General features: G+C 37.6%; 1 protein-coding gene across 11 annotated transcripts in view; it reads left to right on the forward strand.

Moving 5' to 3' along the window:
* SYNE1 (spectrin repeat containing nuclear envelope protein 1) overlaps positions 1 to 23,970 on the forward strand; it is a 469,526-nt gene that overhangs the window by 90,689 nt on the left and 354,867 nt on the right. For 9 of the 11 annotated variants that reach the window (XM_046005238.1, XM_046005239.1, XM_046005240.1 and 6 more), the window contains 3 exons: positions 13,923 to 14,018; positions 17,860 to 17,943; positions 23,886 to 23,906. In XM_046005238.1, the coding sequence (XP_045861194.1) occupies positions 13,923 to 14,018; positions 17,860 to 17,943; positions 23,886 to 23,906 (201 nt within the window). The remainder of the gene's footprint in view (positions 1 to 13,922; positions 14,019 to 17,859; positions 17,944 to 23,885; positions 23,907 to 23,970) is intronic. The other 2 variants (XM_046005231.1, XM_046005237.1) reach the window with 1 other exon arrangement.

Consider the following 23,970-nt stretch of genomic DNA (forward strand, 5'->3'; position numbering starts at 1 on the left):
TATCAGCAACCTCCAGGCTTTCAGTGACAGAGAAGTCCTAAGTACTCAGGATGAAAACATTTCTCACTAGAAGAAGTAACCCACGAATAAGCAATTTGACCTGTCTCAACATTTTCTCTTTATCCCCCAAAGCTTTTGAAACCAACTTTCCCTCTTTCTTTTTGCTGATTAAATAACCAAAGCAGTGGTTTATCTTGTAACTAAGAGATAGTCTGCCCCCAGGAAGGAGACATAATTGCTGTCAGCTTTGAAAGGATGAGGTACCCTATAATTTGTTGGATCAGATTGAATCTGGTTTGATGGGTTGTTTCTATGTTAGGTTGTTTACTTTGTCCAACAAATACTCAACAAATTTGGGCCCTGTGCTAGTCAACTTAGGCTGTTTTAACCCAATACTGTTGAATAGGGACTAAGAGAATAAACATTTATTCCTCATAGTTGTGAAAGCCCAAGAAGTCCTAAAATCAAGGTGATCAAGGTGCTGACAGGTTCGATTCCTGGTGAGAACCGTCTTCCTGGCTGGGTCCTCACATGGCAGAGAGGGAAAGAGAGAGAACTCTGTCTCTCTTCCTCTTCTCTAAGGACACTAGTCTCAGCATGGGGTATCACCTCTTGACCTCATATACATCTAATTACTTTCCAAAGCCCCCACTTCAAAATACTATCACAATCGTTAGTTAAGGCTGCAACATGGATTTGGGGAACAAATAAACATTCAGTCTGTAACTGTCCCCAAGTTCATTCTGAGGTCTGGCTTGAAGAACATGAGAATTTCTTCCAAACTTATAATATAAGGATGAAAACTCAATCCTGACCTGAGGATTTCATTTTATTGTTGGTAATCCCTCTAGTACATAGCTCTGTGCTCTGGAATCGTTCAGATAATCTCAGAACCAAACCATTTAAGGAGTTAAAATGCATTTTATTCCTTGGTTGTCTTATTTTTCCCCTATAATTTTCTGTTGACATCTACCAATAAAGGTAAGGAAATGACCCATGTCAAAAATATTTTTATGCTATGGGGCACCTGGGTGGTTCAGTGGGTTAAAGCCTCTGCCTTCAGCTCAGGTCATGATCTCGGGGTCCTGGGATAGAGCCCCACATCGGGCTCTCTGCTCGGTGGGGAGCCTGCTTCCCCCCCTCTCTCTGCCTGCCTCTCTGCCTGCTTGTGATCTCTGTCTGTTAAATAAATAAATAAAATCTTAAAAAATATATTTTTATGCTAGTAGCCAAGGTCTTAGTCTTAATTCACTTCTTTTTTTTTTTAAGATTTTATTTATTTATTTGACAGACAGAGATCACAAGCAGGCAGAGAGGCAGGCAGAGAGAGGGGGGGAAGCAGGCTCCCCACCGAGCAGAGAGCCCGATGTGGGGCTCTATCCCAGGACCCCGAGATCATGACCTGAGCTGAAGGCAGAGGCTTTAACCCACTGAACCACCCAGGCGCCCCCACTTATTTCTTATGCTATAGAATGTGTCAAGTTATTTTATCTCTAAGAACAAGAAAAGAGAAAAGTGCTAATAAGTTGGCAGGGGAAAAAAAGGCATTCAACTTTTTTTCTAGAATGTAAGTTGTAAATATTTGGCAGGATCTCAGTTGTCTGAGACCTTTTGCAGAGTAGTCATGGGAATGTTTGGGATTTAAACTGGAATGGTAAACCATTTCATCCTAAGTTCCATGATAATATCTTGCTACTACGATGTTGTCTTTAAAATTTTTAAGAAAATTTAAAGAATAAAAGTTTTATTTTAAAGGACAATTTAAAAGACTCATTATTTAGAAAGAAAATTTGTATCTATTTTCTAGAAATTTTCTTTGGAAATTGAGTATATCTAGATATAGCTTTAATGCTAAGTTGTGTCAGGTTTTAAGAGTGAACTGAGAAGTCGAGAAATCGATGTTCTCTCCTAAGATCATTCTATCCTGGCTGCATTAGGAGATGTTTAAAAGATATTTAACAGAGATGGATTTAGGGGAGGGTTTTTAATGGGAAAATTTTAATTTTGTTCTTGGCTGCTCTGCTCAGTTGCAAATTAACAAACTATTTACTTCTAATTAAATAAAATAACAAGCTCTTTTACTGATGGCATTCCATTCTATTATAATAATTCTTTATAAATATTATGACAGCTGTGTGAAGAGATTGGGTGCAAATAAGAGAGCAATCTGTTTAAGAAAATACTTTCCTTAAAACAAAAATGTTACTGAAGCAGGGAAAAAAAACAAGAATCTTCTGTGTATATGTGTTTTATGCCATTTTTAGTACACAGATGTAGATTTTCTGAACTTGTGGATGTAATTAGCAGTTCATTTTTTTAAATGTTTGCTTTGTTTTCAAATTGAAGGCTTTATGGTTCTGCAATTATGTAAAACATTACAAATCACAAATTGTCAATGTAATGGAATGTAACTAACAAAAATTAGTGGGTTACATTTATTTTATACACCTGATAACTCCTTTCAGGGATGGGGTTCTTCAGACATGGACTCTATCATTTTCTTTTCAGGAAGATACCTGAACTTTCTTTTCTGTTTGCCTAACCATTAGTGAAAGAAGGTATTTGTTTTTTTAATTAGCCCAAAGTTGATTTCAAGTAATGTTTTTTCAAAGTCAGATCCTGATTCATTTCTAGCTTCTCATCACTCATTGCTAAAAATATTTTTTAAATTGCATTCATCTTTTACCATGTGCCAGTTACTCTGCCTTCCCAACTCGGTCTTTTATTTAATCTTTACCACAAGAATCAAATAAAAGTATTATTTTCACCATTTCACAGATGATGACCCTGAAGCTTAGTGTTAATTAACAAATTCAAGGTCACATAGCAAGTACATAAAAAAACAGATTTCGACCCCAAGCCTTGTAAGTTTGGGCATTAACCATTGTGTTACCTACTTCATGCTACATTTGTTTCTTTAGCTATTTAGGCAGCAAATACTTTTTAAGGATCTAGTATGCGTTAGAGGTTGTGGACACAGTGGTGAACAGACCCGTTGCCCATGCCATCCTGGAACTGATATCTCACAGGAGAAACAAACAATTACAGCAAGGTGTGTGGTAGATGCTGTGAGAGGGAAGTACAGGGTGCCAGTGAGCCCAGGGCAAGCACAGCCAACCATGGGGGAAATCCAAAGGAAAGCATCAGAATAGGCTTTCAGAGAAAGAAACATTTAAGCGAGGGCATAAGCAATGCCTGTGGGATTTGATACATGAAGGAACCAACGTTTTTAACAATTGAGAGATGAGAAAAAACATGGTACATTAAAGGAAATGGAGGAAGTTCAGAGTACCTGAATGTATGATTCCAGGAGTGGGTTGACAACATTGGTCAAAGGCCAGTCATTAGGAGGATTTCGACTGTGTTATAGGCAGTGGGAGACATTAAAGAATCTTAGGCAAGAGAATTACATTATCATCCTGGCCCTAAACATCTCTGTCTCTCTTTCTGTCATAAACTAGAATAGAAACAGGTAACATTAATGGTGAAGTAGGAGAAAAGTAGACACACTGAAAGATACGTAGGAGTAGACTCAGTAATTAATGAGAAACTTGGAGAAGAGCCAAGGATGGTATCTAGATTTCTGACATAAGCAAATGATTGAGATCATTCACAGACATAGAGAATACAACAGGCTTGGGGAAACCTAGTAGTTCAGTTTCAGACAGAAATTACTCAGAGATAAACCCATTTAATTTGGCAGTGAGAAAATCATCCACCACAAGGAGTAGCCACATTATAACACTATAATGTGGAGTAGCCACATTGTAACAGAAAGCAGATTCTAGCACACTGATGGGTAGATGAGAGGTAGGGATGTTAGGGCAATGAATGTACCGTACGTGTTCATGAGATAGAGTATTAGCTAAAACATAACACAGGATCTGCTTTGAGCTGTTTTAATAAAGGGTAATTTTAAGGGTGTGTCTACTGAAAGGAATGATCCAGAACTAGTAGAGGGGAAGAGACTTCAAAAGAAGGGGAGAAAACTTGTTTCATGGACACAGGCTCTCAAGGAAGCAAGATGGGAGAGAATGTCAAGAGCATGGGTGGAACGTGTAGATTTGTACCAAAGGAGAGACGTCCCCTTCTCTGAGACCAAAGGAAATCAGGAGGATGAGTGTGGATGTGCCTGAATTTGGGATGCAGTGAGAGGAGAAGGCAAAATGAGGTGGACTTGAATGCGAGGGAATTCCTACCTAATGGCTGTTCTTTTTTAGATCTGACAGAATAGCCTTTATTTTTGAGTAAATTTAGGTTGGGGGCACCTGGGTGACTCAGTGGGTTTAGGCTTTGCCTTCGGCTCAGGTCATGATCTCAGGGTCCTGGGATGGAGCCCGCATGGGGCTCTCTGCTCAGCAGGGAGCCTGCTTCCTCCTCTCTCTCTGCCTACCTCTCTGCCTACTTGTGATCTCTGTCTGTCAAACAAATAAATAAAATCTTTAAAATAAAAGAATTTAGATTGGGATAAATCTTTTAAATATTGACAGTTATAAAGATGTTAGTTCTTTCACATTTTAAAATTTATCTATCTTAGCAAATTCCTGAATTTCATGCGCAATTTGTAAGGGATGGATATGTGTTGTGCCACTGTGGCCCCCAAAGGAAACAACCTAAAGATGTGTTTTTCAAAAAACTTCCTCAAGCAGTTAGATTTTTAAAAAAGATTTTATTTATTTATTTGAGAGAGAGCGAGCGAGAGAGAGCACACATGTGAGCACACCAGTAGGGGGAGGAGCAGAGGGAGAGGGAAAAGCAGACTCCCCACCAGGCCTAGACTTCCTAGGTCCTAGACTTCCTAGGACCCTGGGATCAGGACCTGAAACAAAGGCAGCTGCTTAACTGACTAAAACACCAGGCATCCCAGAAGTTAGATTTTTATTAGAAAAAGATGACGTAAATGTTCTTGACATTACCGTTGGCTTCAAAATTTTGTAATTTCACATCTTCTCTCATTTCATCAAATGAGATAGAGTGTTATATTTGTATGTAAATCCCTTGATTCAGTCTTTTTGGTATTTGCTGTGAAATAAATCTATGGTTTGACATTAAGTCCTTAGGGAAAAACAAATAGGTCTCAAATAGTCATTGTTTAGTGTTTCTATAAATGGAGCTGCTTTTTAATAAGAAAAAAACAGTTCTTTCTCCATCTGCCAAACTTAGATCTATGGGGATATTACGGATTGGCACTAAACATTCTAAATACAGTCTTTTGGATGACCCCAGGCATGATATGAGCATCTCCTCACTTTTTAGAAGAATTTTTGAAAAGCATTATAAAACGTTATTTAGATTCTGTTGTTCATTTGCCAAAGCTACCATAACAAAGTACACATACTGGGCAGCTTAACATGGGAAATTTATTATCTCAGTGTTCTCAAGTCGAGACAGCCATGCTCCCTCTGTTACCCTGGGTAGGATCCATCCTTGCCTCTTTCTAGATTCTGGTGGTGGCCTGACGTACCTTCTTGGAAAACCCTGCTCTTAGCAATTTTCATGCGTCATAAAATTATTTTCAGTACATAGCATTAAAGAATCACTCCCCCCAAGTTATTTTATTCCATACAAAGTTGGGGTTATCCATTCCTCTTTCCCTTTGCTCATACACCATATCTGCTCCATCAACAAACATCGGTGACTTTATCTTCATTGTGAATCCAACCACTTCTCACCACCTCTGCTGCTTACTACCTTGGTTTAAGCCCCCGAGTCTGTTGCCTGGATGACTTAAACAGCCTCCTAACTTAAATCCCTCCTTGTGGCCCAGCCCCTCATCAATCTGGTCTCAACAAAACAGCTTATTTGCCCTCTTTACTGTCCATGTCCCTAACTAGGATATAAGCATCATAATGCAGGGATTATTTCTTCTGGTTTGTTCACTGCTACATTCTTAGTACCTAGATAAACAAGTAGATTCTTTTATGCTATGTACTGAAAATAATCTTATTACACCTGAAAATTGTTAAGAGCAGAGTTTTCCAAGTAGATGTAACGTTGGGCTGAAACAGTAGTCATTGCCTTTGGTATTTGGAGTTAGATGTATTTGGAATTAAACTAAGTAATTAAGGAAGTGGAAATGATTATGCTGTCATAGGAAATAAAAAAGAATGGGAACTGTCTTCTCACCTTTGACAAGTAGAGATGGAAAATAATCATAGTAGTGTTTTTATGAAGGAAATGAAAGAGAAACAGATTACACATAAAATTGTAATTACCTTGTTTCTGGAGATATTGGAACATCTAATTAGATTTTCTGAATATGATGGCAAAACTTTTAGATATTGAGTTAATTTTATGTGGCTACTGCCAGTGGTTATAACCATGATTTTACTGCTCTGGTCCGGGTTACTTTGGCGTTTTTAAACAATGTAGTGTGGTGGGCTCTCAGCCAGTCTTTAGGGAGGTAACTCACTCCACATCTGCTGGTCAACCCCTCTTCCCTTCCCGCTCTCCTCTCTGTTCCTGTTGTTCCGCTTGTTGCTCCCACCCAGCAGATAACCATCAGGGAATGAGCACACTATAGACTGGTCCTGCGGTGGGATTTTTCTCTGTACACTAGCTGTCCCTCAGCCTGTGAAATAGTTCCTACCTGGAACTTATGGAAACCAGAGATAGTTTGTCTGGCTCTAGAAGTGATGGCTCATTGTGTATACAAAGGTTTCCAGAGTGCATGGAGCACACCATGAGAACCTGCCTTTGCCTTGGGACCCCTCTACAGCCTGTGCAGAAGGCCATTTTGAGAACATTTTAGGCTGTGATTATGTGTAATTTTCAGCATGCCTGACAGTGCTCAACAGCGTGTGGGTGTGTGTCTCAGTTAGAGTAAAGAGTCATCTGTGCCCTGTGCTGCTACTTTAGGCCTTTTCTAGTTCATTTTTATTGGTATCAATGTGTATCCAGCAATCACAAATTTTAAACACTAGGGTATTTAAAGTAAAATGCCATAGCTTTTTTGTGTGTCATAAAATGTTTTGAGAGCTCTTTCCCCACGTGGGAAAGCACTCAGTAAAAGACTGTCCAACCGTTCTGAGATTCAAAGTCATGATCATAAATGAAGACCTGGGTTGGTCCTGGCACGAAACAGGAGATTTTTTCCCCTTTTATTTGCTCAAGACCAAATTCTTCACACTGTAAAGCTCTTTGATAGCTGTGTGATACTTGAGGCTAAAGGACTCTAAGATTCTCGCAGATGTGTAGGTGTATTTGTTGATAAAGCAATAATATGCTAGTAATGTTTTGAGGTAGATTTGTACCTTCTTCTGCATTTCTGAATGCCTCTTGCCCACTGCTTCTTTCACCTTAACTGATTGTCCTCTTACTGCAAAGTTAAAAATGGTAAAATTATTTTTAGTCTGTTGCCATAAAGTGTGTTATTTTTGGATATAGGCATATAGCGGTCCGTGTGAAATGGCTCTATCTATTTATGCATGTAGGTATGTGTGCTTGTATGTTTAACTGTTTATCAGCAGCATTCAGCTGTGTCTGCCTTTGTCTTTTATCAGTATCAGTTGTTCAAAAGTTTATAAAACATCTTTTCGCATCAGATACAATTAGGTCCCCTGAAAAGGTACACTTTCATCAATAAAGTATGAATTTACTTTTGGTCACTTATGTGGGTCTGATCAAAGGGTAGGAGTGGAAGGCACTGAACTGTAAACTGTTACCCTCCAGACGGTGTTTACAAAGTAATAACAAAATGGACCCACATGGAACCACATGTCAGTTGTGCTTTATTTTGTTGCAAGTAAATGAAATGATCTTAAATTATTTAAGGAAGAAGTGAAATCTATTGAAAAGATACACTCAGGCTGGGCAGGAAAAGGTTAGCTCAGCAGGCTTGGATTGTTCAAACTCTGTACATTGCAAATAAAGACCTACCTTTAGGAACTGTCCTTAACTGGCTCCTGGGAGATCACCTCTGAGTCCTTGGAATATTCTGCCTGATAGGAGTGTTTTGTATGCCTAGACCTTGGGCCATGCTGTTCTATTTTGATGAGATCAGTTTAACAATGTGTTTCATGGTGAAAACCTACCTGTTGGGAAGTGCGGGAGTTTGAGTAGCTCAGGCCAGTTATGTAAGTAAGCACTGTATGCCTAAGTGACAGAGTCCAAATAAAAACCCAGGCAATGGGGCTAGAGCATGCTTTTCTGGTCTGTGACACTTCACACATATCATCGCACACCATTCTGGGAAAGATTGGGCATGCCCTATGTATTTCTCCTGGAAGGTCATTCATCCATGGAAACTCATACTTGATTTCTCTGGGACCCTGCTTTATGAGCTTTGTCCCTTTGCTGATCATAATGTATCCATTCACTGTAATTAATTGTAATCTTGACTATATTAGCTCTTCTGAGTCCTGTGGGTCCTTCTAGTAGAGTCATAGAGCTCAGGATGGTCTTGAGGAGACTTGATGTACTGAGTGACCTAATCTTGAGAAAGACTGAGGCAAGTGGTTCTTGGGGCCTCAACAGTAGGACCTGGTGACAGTCATATTTTAGGTCATTGCCATGTGACAACTTGATTCCAGCCAACTTCTGGATCCAAGCAGAGAATGTCATGGGTGCAGCTCAAGTCACTCATGTAACAAAAGATAGGGCTTTAGCACAAACATGACCACTAGGGGACATGGTGCAAATTAGGTCAACTACTTTCTATGCCAGTATGTATTTATATACATAACACTTCTATTATTACTATTTAGTCTTTTTTTATATCCACTCACATTTAAAAGTGGCCTTTTGTTAATAAATATTTTTCTAGTAGAATGACAGGCACTTCAGCTGATTAGGTATTACTTTTCATATTAGACAAAAATCACATTTATAGGTTTACGTATTATTCTGGAAACATTTATGTTAATACTTATATATTTTATACTAAGCTTCCTGTCTAACAGGTGGCTCAAAGTGTAAGAAACCTGGGCTCAAATGTAATCACTTACGAGGGGTGTGATCTAAACCAAAAATTTTTATTTCATGCCAAATAGTTATGTCCAATAAATTTTTTTGGTCAAAAGTATTCTCTTATTCCTTTTCCTCTAAGGAACATCATTGTTTCTAGGGGCATAAAATGAACATGTGGCAGAGAAAACATGGCCATCCTTTCATGAACAAAAGTATGAAATAGATGGTAGAAAAGGCTTAAATATGTGCTGATGCTAATAGACTAGTAAAGTGACTCAAGATATTCACACACACACACACACACACAATGTCAAGAGGTGGGTTGTCTTCCCCAAATAAAGGAAATGGTCAGAAGAAATTATGTCAAAGATACCTGTACTTTTATATTCCATAAAGATCAGGGATGGCTTTGAATCTCATTATAGGTCTGTCATTTAAGGAGCTGCATTGCGAAAATAAAGGAGGTGGAGAAGAAACAGAGAAAAAAGCTCCGTGAGGTCTGTTTCAGTCATGAGTTAGCTCCCAAGGGTAGAGCCAGGCACAGAGCCAGAATTTTAGGTTTAAACCTAGTTTTAGGAGAGCTGAGAGAAGGGAGTAGCTGCAGAGGTGAAGTGCCTCCTTCTCCATTCTCTTTCCCATCTCTGTCTCCCTCTCCTCCTGACCCAGTTGGCAATTCTGTTCTTTGAACAGCCTCAGATTCATCATGAATATATTTTGGTTCCACTATAGAACTTCTAAGTGTGATTGTCAAGTCTAAGGAGAATATAATTTTTAAAAATATTGCACCAAAAAGGGGCGCCTGGGTGGCTCAGTGGGTTAAAGCCTCTGCCTTCGGCTCGGGTCATGATCTCAGGGTCCTGGTATCGAGCCCCACGTCGGGCTCTCTGCTCCGCGGGGAGCCTGCTTCCTCCTCTCTCTCTGCCTGCCTCTCTGCCTAGTTGTGATTTCTCTCTGTCAAATAAATAAAATATTTTTAAAAAATATTGCACCAAAGAAAGATAAATGATAAAAAAGATAAATGATTAAAGATAAATGATAAAAAATGTTCACTGTAGTTTTGAAATGTGCCTGATAAGATTTCTGCCTAGTGCTTAAAACTGGGAAAATTGGTAGGCAGTAGGAGCAAAAGCACATTATTTTTGTTATTCCATTAAGTCAGGCTCCAGTTAGTTACTTTCATTCCCAACCCTTTCTTTTGGCTGCCGGTACCGTGACCTGAATCCTGCCAAAGTATTCAGATTGGTGCTGTAAATATTTATATATGTGACAAGAAAGACTTTTACCTAAAGGTTCCTTATTAAAACCTTGTTCCAAAAATAACTGTGATATAGTCACAATAGTAAAGGTCTCGTCTATTTGATCATTTGCTATATGTAAGCAATTCTTTATGCAAAACGGAACACCAAAACTTGTCCAATAATCCCTAGAATGTTTTTATTCTGATGTAATTTTTGATAAGGTTTTTGTTAATTTTACACAATATTTAATTATATGCAGTTGGATAGAGCTTATAAAAATATGAAGATCATTCTCTATTATTCATTTTTGCCAGCTCTTTACCGTAAGTCTGGCCAGAAGTTTATTATTCCCCCTCTTTTACTAGTTAAGTAAAAAATTTATTACATCATGCTTGGTCCTATAATTTGGTGTGTTGAAAATATGTTACCTGTGCATTACAAATTAAATTGATATAAACATTTTTATTTTAAGGAGAAATATTTTCTCCCAATTTCTATTTAGACTGGTAATAGCCATCAGTCTACATGTCTACTTTGTGCAGGAAGACACTGGTAGAAAAATTTCCAGAAGCAACTCATATTGCCTATAAAAAGAGAAATTCTGCATCATGATCTTATTTCTGTGTATCTCTAAGATTCCCAAAGATATTTGCAAATAAGCATCCCAAATCTCTGTTGAGTGTGATTCACTCACCATTTACATGATTATTGCCAACTAGTGCTAAGCACTATGCCTGTATTAGGTATGTAATGATATATCCAACTTCTTTATCTTCAAGAAGCTGCCCCATGATCTGAATTCCTGGAGACACAGATTTGTAAATAACCAACTGTAATGCAACATGATCATTCTAATCTGAACAATATATTTAGGGCAAAAGAGGTGATTTAATCCTAGTTGGAAAACTGAAAAAGATTATGTATGATGAGCTGAGTCATGAAAATTGAGGAGGAATTTACTAAGCAGAGAAAGAGGGAAGTGAGGGTATTCTAGGTATCTGTTCTTGAAATAAAAACCATCTTCCCTTCTTTATCATGCAGACTGGAAACTTCAGTCATTCCTTTAGCAAATACTTAATGAGTTCTTACTGTGAATAAGATACTCAAAAACAAGATATTCTTGTTGAGCTGCAGTCTGATTGCCTGGAAACGAGAACTTTTTCTTTACCCATTATAAATGTACCACATTTTAAGAGCCATTAACATGCACATAGGGACTACAAAGATAATTTTTTTTAGAAAATTGCATTAATTCATTTATTCAGTGAATCATTCCACCAATATTATATATTGAGTGCCTGTCACTTACCTGGACAGAAAGATTCAAGAGTTATGTGTATCCAGATAACATTCTGTGGAGCACAAAGGAGTCAGGATTGATCTCGGTGATGGCCACAGTCAGAAAGAAAGGAGAGAGAGAGAAGGAAAAGAGGCTAGTGAACAAGGCAGACTCATCAAAGAGATTTGGAGAAGAATAGATGAAGGAGAGGTTGGTCCCAGCAGTCAAGACAGAGAGGCTGATGAGCTGAGTTGCTCAGTGGTCACTGCTGACCCATTAGTTGTGCCCACAAGCCTGTGCAGAAGCAACTGGTGGTGGGGGAAGGAAGACTGTGGGGCAGCCCGTCGATTCGACAGGAGAAACGTGATGGCAGAAGGGGTTCACAAGAAAAATGGTCTTCAAAGTGGCAGAGACGAGTTTGTGTTTAAAGGCAGAATGGGAGCTGCCTGGGTGGCTCAGTCCATTGAGCATCCAACTCTTGGTTTTGGTTCAGGTCATGATCTCAGGGTTGTGAGAGCAAGCCCCAGGCTCAGTGTGGGGTCAGCTTGGGACTCTCCCTCTCCTTCTGCCCCTCTCCCTGCTCCCTACTCTCTCTCTCACGCACAATCTCAAATAAATAAATAATCTTAAAAACAAAAGAAAACAAAGGCAGAATGAATGAATGGATGTGACTTGTTTTTTTTGTGTCAAATTTCTTGGAATTTTTATCATTTCAAGAAAATTCCCTGCTTTGTTTCGTTTTCTTTATATATTTTCAGGTTAACACAGTATAAGAAAAACTTCATTTGCATTTGTTCACTGAATATATCACATATTTATTAACTTTTTCCTCATTGTTATGCTGCATTTATATTACTAGGATACAAATGGACATTTTGCATGATAAACAGGCCACATTTTTAATGATTACATATAACCAATACAATAATTTTGATTCTTATCATACTGAATTGTTTTCATTGTAGCTCACTAATAATTTCATTAACATGCTTAGAATATAAAGTCATTATCACATTTTTGCTATATTAATAATAAGCAGTGTGAATAGTGGAATATAAAAGAGAATGCCTGAAAAATGAAAACTCTGTTATTTTTGAACATGTATTTCACAGCATGAGAACAAAATGTATTCAGCTGTTCATTTTATAAAGAGAGAAAATGCATTTAAAATTAGAATCGTGCCATTCAGAGACCGTAATTCATGCGGTTATAAGAGAAATATAAATGCTCCCTATCAGTGAGTAGAGAAAAAAAGTCTCATTTTAATAAAACATTTGGTGATTAAATATCTCTACATAGAACTTTTCCTGTCTTTTTTCTTTTTTAGAAAGAAAGACAATTGGATAAAGTCAGAAATATAGCATTAGGCTTTTAACATGATTCATTGAGAACCAGAAAACTGTAGAGCTTGAGCCCAGGTAATGAATGGAAAAACTCTCATTCTGTGAGAAATCTGAAGACATCAATCCTCCACTGACCATGAACAATAGCATCATTACTTCTTTCCTTCCTCCCTCCCTCTCTTTCTTTCTTTCTTTTTCTTTCTTTTAAGAGAAAGCGAGCACAAGCAGGGAGAGCCATGCAGAGGGAGAAACAGAACCCATGTGGGACTCAATCCCAGAACCCTGGGATCATAACCTGAGCCAAAGGCAGATGCTTAACCCTCTGAGCCACCCAGGTGCCCCTCTTCCCTTTCTTCTGAGCCAAGAGAGACCTTAATTCAAGGTTTGACAAAGCCTAGTACATAGGTATTTTAGTGATCTTTATTAAAAAACAACAACAACAACAACAATACCCTCCATGAATGGAGAATGGGCTTTGACGTATTTTTCCAGTAGTGGTGATGGATTTGTACTGACCAGTCTGTAATCTTGCACTTATGATCCTCTGGGTTCAACGTCATGTTCTGAGAGAAGCTGGGCAAGATTTGTCAGGCTGTGAAACAGGACATGGCCAGCTAACCCACAGGAGATTCAAACTGCAGCCCTAGTTGTGCTAGCAATGCTCCCACAGCTGGCCACTGAGCTAAGGAGGTTGCTGTGGCGAAAACAGGCTCTGGTAAGCCGTGGTAACGTACTGGCCCACAGTGAGGTTGGAAGGTTGATAGTTTATCTGGGGCACCTCCTCTTCTGGGTGTAGGCCCTGCATTAATGTCTCTCTTACCTTTTATGTTGATAGTGACTTTTTTCCTTCTCTTACCCCATAACATCTCTTTGACCCTTGCAAAAATTTCTTTATAGAAAGAACCTGGTATGTATACGAAAGCCCAAGCATTAAGTATCCTCAGGTTTTTGAGTAAGTTTCTCTGCAAAGGGTTGTTTTTCTGCTATAATTGGTAATTGCCAATCATATCCAAAATAATTTATGTATTTAGAAATTGTTCCTACAGATTTCACAAAAATGAGTGGCAAAAGTATGACAGAGAGAGAGAGAAGCATTTTTTGCATTTATTCTTTTTTTTTTTTTGCTTTTTTTTTGTTTTTTTTTTAATCTTACAGCGGAAACCCCCACTGGCGGTAGATGATCTTTTTGAAGACATGAAAGATGGTGTTAAGCTGCTTGCTCTTCTGGAGGTTCTCTCTGGGCAGAAACTGGTAAGGACTTCTCCTGTGACCACACTTGTCAAATTGTTCACCTTTGGAATTTGGGGGTGTGGAGTTGGGAGTGGAAAGGATGCTGTCCCTGTAAGACGAAGTTCTCTTCTTGTAGTTAGTAATACCCTGGAAACACTAGCCTATCAGTCACTTCTGGGAGCCGAGAACACGTTCCCTTTCGCATCCCGACACGCCTTTAGTGGATGTGAAATGTTCTATATCATAGTGGCTACCTGAGAAGGCAGAGTAAAAAAACTTCTTCAGTAATCTGTCCAACTTCTGGCTCTGTGTGGCATCCAGGACGATGACTTGCAGATTAACACTACCTCAGCTCATAGTGTTTGCTTTCCATTTGGGAAGGATCGTTGGTCCGTAACTGTGCAGTATTTATGTAGCTGTTTGTTGAAAATTAAGTTGGAAGTCAGCATGACATTCTCCGTACACTTGTGGACACGCTCCATCGTCAATCATGTGTCATAGGTACAGCTTGTTTTTAGGTACGGTGGAACCAGCAGAGTGAAAAAAAAAGCACATTGACCATGAACTACAGAATGTCTTTTTCTACATTACTTAATAATAAGGTACAGACAACCCCCAACTTACAGTGGTTCAGCATCATGACTTTTTGACGTCGCGGTGGTGTGAAAGCAGGACACATTCAGTAAAAACCATACTTGGAATTTTGAATTCGGAACTTTTCCTGGGCTAATGACACACAGGATGGTCCTCTCCCGGGATGCCCAGCAGTGGCAGGGGGCCACAGCTCCCAGTGAGCCACGTGATTGTGAGGGGAAAGAGCCAGTACACTTGCAACCATTCTGTACCCACACAGACATTCCTGTTTTTCACTTTCAGTACAGTATTGAACAAATTACATGAAATATTAAACACTCCATTATCAGGCATGTTATATGAGATGATTTTGCCCAAATGCAGGTGAATGTAAGTGATCGGAGCATGTTTCAGGTGAGCTAGGTGAAGCTGTGATGTCCGGTAGGTTAGATGTACTAAATGCATTTTTGGTTTGCAGTATGCCCAATGTACAATAAGCTTATTGGGATAGAACCCCGATGTAAGTTGAGGAAGATCTGTATTTCATTTTTCTGGCTTATCTTTTATTATTTCAGAGGAGTAGAGAGGTAAATAGTTTGCAAAGATGAACTACTTATAAATGCTGTCTGTCTTAATTACAAAAGGGTACCTAGGAAATAATCTTCATAATATTGTCTAACATGTTAGACACAGAGTCCAAAATTGGAAGTACTCATCTTTTCTTTATCTACTGCTTCTTGGCAACAGCTACACCATCATTATTACTTGGGTAATTGAGTTTTTTAAGTGTTTTTGCCTAAACATCAATTTCCAGTTAATTTTGTGCAGAGTCCTCAGAATAGCTTTTGTAAAAGAGTCTGTTGGAAAATTACAAACTGATGATAACTTTGTGAAAATCATTTATCTAATAGGATGCATATTGTGGTGGATGCTTTCAGCTCCCCTTGTGACATCTCAGCTTGCCTCCCTCTTCAGTGAGTGAGATTTCAGACTGTGGAGGACACTGTAGCAGCACCTTGCCTCAGGTCCTGCTAACAGGTCTCCAGCATTCCATTCTCTTGGCTTTTATCAAAGGCACAAGTTGCTCAAGGCAGCCCTGAACTATGGAAGGGTTAGTGATCCCTAAGGACCCTCAACAAATGGAGATGGGAGTCCATGAATAAATGCTCACCCTGCAATTTGTAGGAGGTACAATTCTGTGACATATTTTACTCATATCTTATAGAGTGCTTGGATCCCCAGCAGGACTGAGGCCCAGCTGCTCACAGTGGGAACCCTCAAAAGCACTTTCCTTCTTCCCTGTCTCACTCTCTATACATCTCCTCACTCTCACCACCTAGAGTCACTTCCCCAATAAACTACATGCACCCAAGACCTTGTCTTAGACTCTGCTTTGGGGGAATCACACCAAACCCGTATGAAAAGCTAATTTGCAATATACAAGTATATGCATGAGCTAAATAAACTGGATTAGCATCCAGATGTGGGAGTCATTGAACTAAAATAGGTACAGCGTTGGTTTCCAGATATAATTGGCCATCTTTATATATCTCCCTGAATTACGCTATTTACTAGAAAGTTAAAGGAACCTTTATTATAATTCAGTTGGATATTAAAGAGGTATATCCTTCCGTATCAGTATAATTTTGCCAGTGTACTTGACCAACAAAGTACGGAAATCTTGATGGGCATTTAATTGCCAATCTAGATGATTCTAGAAAAAGTAAATACTTTTACATAAGAGTCTTACTTCTGTTTAAGTGCCATACTCATTCAGACATAGAATTATAAGACCTTGAGTCTAGAAGAAATTTCGAAAAGAATCTCAGCATTCTTACTTAGTGGGTAAGAAAACTGAGACATGCAATGGCAATTTCCAATTTAACCTTTCTTATTTATTTATGGGAGCCCTTCAAGATTCTGAATTACATGAAATGAGATTACTCTGAAATTATAAATAAACCTTGGAAATGGTTTTTTAAATTTTGTGCATGTCATTATGGTCCAGGACCACATTAACATGAGAAGTATCATTTGAAAGAATGAGTATCCTAGGCATCTTTTTAGAGCTTTCAAAGGCAGAATGTGGGTAAGACCATTTCTCTCAGGAGCATTAATACTATTCAGGAATGCTATAATATCTCATAAATAGAACTCTATTAAGAACACTATGCTTAACATCAGGGTTCACGTAGCCTGGGACTCTGACTCTGACCGCTATCATCTGGAAATGTAGCCAAATGGGTTAGTGTCCTTGAACTGCCAGCATCTCTTGAGAAATCTCTATGATTTTATTTAAAGTCTTAGGGTATTTTTAATTTTTAAATTACTGTTCTTAGATTTCTCTACATTCTTTGATTATTATTTGTGGAACATTTACTCTTTAAATGAATCAGGGATTATATATCTTTAATTGCCCATAAATGTAGGAACACTAAATTTAATTTGCAGTTAGGATTTTTTTTTTAAGAATATGATGAATTGTCAAACTAAAAAAAAAAGAATATGATGAATTGTCCTTGAAAAATTAGGATAAGAGTAATAATATGAAAGAGTTAAGGACTTCAGAGAAACTTACTTCTTACCCATTTGGTTAACCCTCTCCTTAAAAAACTCCTTAACAGGGGTGCCTGGGTGGCTAAGTGGGTTGAATCTCTGCCTTCAGCTCAGGTCATGATCTCGGGGTCCTGGAATCAAGCCCCGCATCAGGCTCTCTGCTCGGTGGGGAGCCTGCTTCCCCCCTCCCTCTCTGCCTGCCTCTCTGCCTACTTGTGATCTCTCTCAAATAAATAAATAAAATCTTTAAAAACAAACAAACAAAAAACTCCTTAACACTTTGCATTCAGCAGAAGCCTAACAATCCACTTGAGAGTGCACAATAAAAGAAAGCAAAACACCAATTCAAAAAGATTTATGCAACCCCGGCTTGATTTACGGTAACCACATGCACGCATGCACCAAGAGCCATTTTCATATAAGTGTTTCCGCACATATAGGAGGGACAGTCTCAGTAGGCAACGTGGGAATTTTGCAAATTTCTGCTCTTGGCATGCAGAACCTGACAGGCGGGTATATGAACAGATGAGCTGGGAATGAGCCTTTGTTGAGTAAATTAGTGTACCTTCCAGCTGCTGTGGGGATAATGCTCCTTTGTGTATCTACTAAACTTTATAGAAATTGATGTCGTTCTTGAATATTCTTCAAGTCTATTTTTAATCCATTTAAATTCATTTTATAATTATATTTTTAATGTGTGCATTTTTTTATTCCTATTCCTTCCTGTTTATAGCCTTGTGAACAAGGACGCCGTATGAAGCGAATCCATGCTGTGGCCAATATTGGCACGGCACTCAAGTTCCTTGAAGGAAGGAAGGTAAGAAACAAAACAAAACACCTTTAAACAAGAAGGTGTGGGCATACTGATGTTTTTCAAGTTGGCTGTGCAGTAAAAACACTGCATGTGGATTATACAGTGAGACATTCAGTATTATTGTAAAATAATTCTAGATTTACAGAAAAGTGGCAAAAAATGGCAGAGATTTCCTGTCTATACTTTGGGCAGCTTCCTATAATGTGAGGAACTTACATACCTAGTACATGTTTGTGTGTGTGTGTGTGTGTGTGTGTACACACACACATATATACATATATATAAATGTGCTATACACATAGCACAATTATTAAAGAAGGAATTTAAAATTGGTGTGATACCATTCATTAAAGCATAGACATTAGTCTAATTTCATCCATTTTTCCACTAATGTCTTAACTTCTCTCCAGGATCCAATCCAGTAACACACCTTGCCTTTAATTGTTGTGGCTCCTTGATCTCTTCCACTCTATGACTTTGTCTTTCTTTGTCCTCCATGACCTTGATAATAGCTGCCGGTCAGTTGTTTTTTGTAGAATGTCCCTCAGTTTGGTTTTGTTTGATGTTTCCTCAAGATTTGATTGAGATTATTTATACATTTGTGGCAAGAATTCCAAGGAAGTGATACTGTATTCTTCTCAGGGCATCCTGTTAGCAGATCTAGGATTTCTAAGTTGTTGCTGGTGATGTTAACCTCAATTACTTGCAAGGTTTTCTGCTGTGTTTTTTTATGATCAAGTTACTATTTTTTCCTCTATAATTGAGAATTAACTTAGGGGAGATAACTGATATTAGGCTGATATTCTGCTTCTCGGCAAACTTTGCTTACTGATTTTAGCATTGATTGCCTTCAGTAATTATTTCTGTGGTGTTTGCCTAATGGTGATTTTGTGTTTCCCTCAGTCCTTTCACATGTATTAATTGAAATTGTTCTGTGAGTAAAGGGTGTCCCATTTGTCTATTTATTCAGCTATTTATTTTGGCATGGACTTATTCTATAATTATAATCCAATTATTATTATTATCCATTAATAATATTAATACTCAAATTGTTCTAGCTTTGGCCATTGAGAATTCCTTCAGTCTGGCTCCTATACTCTTTTAATATGGCCCCATCCTTTTTCAGGCATTTCCTCATTTTCTGGAACTATAACTTTTCTACATTTATATTTTCCCTGCCCCAGTTCTGGAATCAACCACTTCCCTAAGCAAGCTTTGTCCTTTTATTAGTGAACGACATTTGGGTACTAGGTGTGCTCATTGCTACTGAAGTTTCATTGCCCCCAGGCCCTCTCAAAGATACATCTAGAAAATATGAATGTTTATTAATCTAGATATACGCATATATGTTTTCTCTGTCTCCCCCTGCCTCCCTCCTGTGTGTGTGTGTGTGTGTGTGTGTGTGTGTGTGTGTGTGTAAACCATGAGTTTAAACTGATGTTTCTGATTACCGTCCAATACCGCAAGGTTCGTTAATGGTCTTCCATGCTTATTTGTTTCGGTTTTCTCTGACAATGAGATACCTGGGTCTCATCTCTAATGCATTCACCCATTTTTTAATCCAAGTATAGGCATAAAATTACTTAAGACTTGCTCACCACACCCCTGTGAGAAATAGATTTACTCACTGGAGAACAGTGTGTATGTATAGGCCGTTTGGTCTTTAGTATTACAGCATTCATTCAAAAAGACTATTCCAAATTTACTTATTACTTTTGTTCTTTTTCAGTCCCTTCCTTCAGTGTGATTATGTTAGTCTTTTGTAAGTTTGGTAACCAAAAGTATGTTCAGTTTTGAGTAATGCCTTCTCTCACACACACACACATTCTAGTTGGTATTAATTATCATTCTTATTTTTATTTTGGGGAGTGAGACATTATTATGATTCCAAGAGTAAACGTTATGCTTCGAGAAGGCACTCCCTCGTTATCCTTACTATTCCATTCTCATCTTTCTTCCTTCCATTCCCTATCTCATCTTAGGGAACCAATCTCAAGCTTCTAATTTATTCTGCCAACATTTTTTTTTGCATAAATTAACAGATGTATTTCCATACACCCTCTTTTTTTTTTTTTTTTTTTACGTGAAGGGTAACATCCTATAATACATTCCTGTACTCTTCTCATTTAACAGTACATCCTGGAAATCTTTCAAATCGGTTAATGCAGATCCTCCTCATTCATTTTCACAGCTGCATTCATTATCCAGATGTGTCAGAGTTCATTCAACCACTCTCTTATGAATAGGCATTTAGGTTGTTTCTAGTATTTTTCAAACACACTGATGCAATTAATGGCTGTCCAACATACTTTCACACTATTAGAAGGGTATTTTCTGGGTGAATTCCTAAAAGTGTGATTGCAGGGTCAAAGTGTGTATGTGATTTTGTTAGGTATTGCCATGTTTCCTTGCAAACCAGTTGCACCAACTGGTTTATATTTAACCTTTTCCCAACTTGTGGGAATTCAGGTGTCTGTGGCAGTACCAAAACCACCTTTACAAATGGATCTCTAGATACCTCTAGGAAATAGAATGATTCAACTATTTCCTTTAAAATCTATAGATACTAAATTCATTTATTTACTACCCAAATGCATATGTGAATACTTTCCATACAACAGGAACTCTAGAAAATACAAAAATACTTGATTCTGTTCATTAAATAATTTATATGTTGATCACTTGGTAGTACAATGAAACGATGTAAAGTCCAGTCAGTTGTGCAGACTCTGTGCCAAAGGGAGATTCTGAACATTATGATGGTGTAGAAAATGATACTAGCTTCTTATAGAATATTGGACATTGTTTCCAGATCATTAATATCATTATTAATGGAGTGTTCCTCTTCTTCTAGATTCTTCCTTGCGTTTTTCATAGAAAGCTGAAAAAGCCATGTTGAACAAGATATTTATAGTCTTCCATGTCATTGGATCTCCCATTTTTACCTATATAACTATAGAGTCCTACTTTGTTCTGAGCTATCCTTCATTGGCTAGAATATAAAAATAAAATTCCTCTTGCTATTGTCTTGGGGAAAATTTAAGGACTTAACCTATAAAGGCATTGTTTGCATCTTCTTTTCACAGAGGACTTGTTTTACACAAGATCATTTTCACAGAACAGCCCTAAGTAATAAAATTTGACTGTGAGGAGGAATGAGTTTTTTTAAGGCTCTTTAATGCCCACCTTACTATTTATTTTATTTTTATCATCTAAGAACTTATATCTCAAACATATTTTCAGGAATTTATTTTTGACCTTTGGACTTAATTTGCCCTCATTTAGATTTTTTTTTCTTTAGGTAATAGAAAATCAATTTAGTCCTTGAATTCTGGCTTGATTTAAGGAATAATGAGGGCAGTTCTCAAATTTTACCAGGAAAAACCCTACCATTGTGTTTGTTTTCCACTTGTTTACAGGCAACTGAAAAAAGCATACGTTAGTACCTGATAGGAACCATGTAAATGTGATTCTAATGAGTAGATCCAGTACCATTTCTACCAGTTCCTTTCCCCAGGGAGGTATCATGTGAGTCATTCCAAACAGTAACCCAAGGAGCCAACCACTGACCACCTTTCCTAAAACTTCCCTTAGTGTAACAAGCAACATAAATTTAGGTTCCTGTAAAGTCAGATAGGTAATCTTAAAGATGAAGTGAGTTAGAGTCTAATTATGGAAACAGGAGAATTGAGCAAGTTTTGTGCCCTGTCTGCAAGATGGAAGTGAACATTTAGTTCTAGCTATAGTTGCCTCAGTGAAATGCAAACACAGATATCCCAGATTTTCCAATTAAACAAGAGAAGTCAGCAATCTGGATTTTTATTAAAATCTAATTATTTATTTAAGTAATTTATTAAATAATGCAGGTAGTTGGCTGCCTGTGTCACTGGCTAGAATGACTTACTCTACTCCTCATTGTAGAGAGCAGCTAGTATAAAGTGACAATGCATCCATTCGTTAAACTTTCCAATGTCTAATTTCCAGGTAGGAATCTGGTTTTAATTTAAATTTTTTTTTGAAATTTATTCCCAAATAATTGGAATTTTTTTTTGGAGGTATCTGTGGGCATTGTATTAGTCTGTTATGGCTACCATAGCATTACACAGACTGGATGGCTTCAATAACAGAAATTTATTTTTTCACAGTCTGGAGGCTAAAGGTTTAAGATCAAGGTACCAGCAGAGTTGATTTCTCTGTCTCTTCCTGCTTGCAGATAGGCACTTACTCACTGTGTCCTCTTGTGACCTTTCCTCTGTGTGGATGTGGAGAGAGAGAGAAAGAGCTCTGGTATCTCTTCTTCTTTTCATAAGGACACCAGTTCTATTGGATTAGGGCCCACTCTTAGTACCTCATTTGACTTTAATTACCTCCTTAAAGGTCCTGTCTCTAAATATGGTCACACTAGGGGTTAGGGCCTCAACATGTGAATTTGGGGGAAATACACATCTGTCCATATGGGCCTCTAGCTTGCAAAATCAAACTTCCCCAGATTCCCTGGGCCGTACACAGTTGACTAGTACAGGATTCCCGGACATTGACATGCATCAGAATCAACAAAACCTAGAGATTTTGTTAAAGCAGATTCTTGAGCTGCACTCCCAAGGTCAGCAGGTCAAAGGTGAGGTTGATCAATGTGATCCCATTCTCTTTCTGATTCCTGGGAATTCTTCATTCTCTTTGAATGTCTCTATTGCCCATCACATACTCCTAAGCTATTAAGAATTTAATAGGATAAGTTCCATAAGCCCAGTAAGACTAAATTCTATAAGCCCATTATGGAACACACAGTTTTTAAGAGAAAAAATAATTATGAAAAGCATTTCTTCTTCAGAAGTTGAGCAAAATAGCTTCAGGTTCAAGAATAAGTTCAATATGTTAACTTCATAGTGCATTTTGGAGCTGGATAGAGGTAGAAAATTCAACTTATCATTTTAAAAAGAAAGATGTATAAGGAAAGATAAATAATCCGCCATTTATGGAATGCATTAATCCTCTGGTTATTAGCATGTATTATATATCTGTGCTCTGTGGATACTAAAATGGATGTAGAGAAAATTCTGGAGAAGCTGCAAACCAGAGTAATCAAGATGATTTTGGACATTGCAATAGGTTCTGTTATGAAAGGTTAAAAAAAAAATGTGATGTTCTTTGTTTTCCACAAGCATGCATTATTTGTCTCATGTTATGCTAGGTTTAAAAGAAATAGGCACATAAGCTTGTAATCTATGAATTTCTCAATTTTTTTCCCCTGTCTCTAAACCTGATGAATGAATTTCATTCATAGGTGTATTTCAAATTATTTAGAGTGATTTTTGTACTAATTTTTACTCTACTCATAAATTTAAACTGATTATTCCAGAGTAAAGTATTTGTGAGATGATTTTGCGCCTGATTTAACCATTTACAAACTTCTGAACTTTATTATTAATAACACAAGGTATTAAATCTTGTCTGAGAACTATTGAGCTAGAAATCTAAGGAATACTTTATTTTTTTTTTCCTAATTTGTTTAGGGATTTTTTTTAAAGTGTCAAATTCACTTTTAATTAATTAATTTATTTTTTCAGTGTAACAGTGTTTAGGGATTATTGAAAGGATGGTGAGCAGTTGTTAATTGTCTTCTTTTGAGAATGGCTAAGATAGACGTCCATTTTGCTGGAACTTAGGAAATAACAGTTTTAATAGTCAGGAAGCCATTAAAATAAATAATTAGAGACAACTGTAGACAGGTTAACATCTATCCTGAATGCTCAAAAGTCAGGAACTAAACCCTAACGGTCTCTTCTACTTTATTATTTCTTGATTTCTTTTGTCTTTACAATGTATTCCCCAAATCTTTTTCTAAATTTACTACCTACATTTTTATTCCCTTTGAACAAATAACTCTAATTTTGAAAAAATATTTATGTATGTATATCATCTTCTCCCTTTGTTTTTCATGTCAGTCCATATACAGAGGATCACCGGTTAGTACAAATTTTAGAATTTTTAACTCCTGACTTTTATAGGTAAAAGAGAACATAAGTTTCA

This window comes from Meles meles, chromosome 5, assembly GCF_922984935.1.
Source record: "Meles meles chromosome 5, mMelMel3.1 paternal haplotype, whole genome shotgun sequence".
In the NCBI taxonomy this organism is placed as follows: domain Eukaryota; kingdom Metazoa; phylum Chordata; class Mammalia; order Carnivora; family Mustelidae; genus Meles; species Meles meles.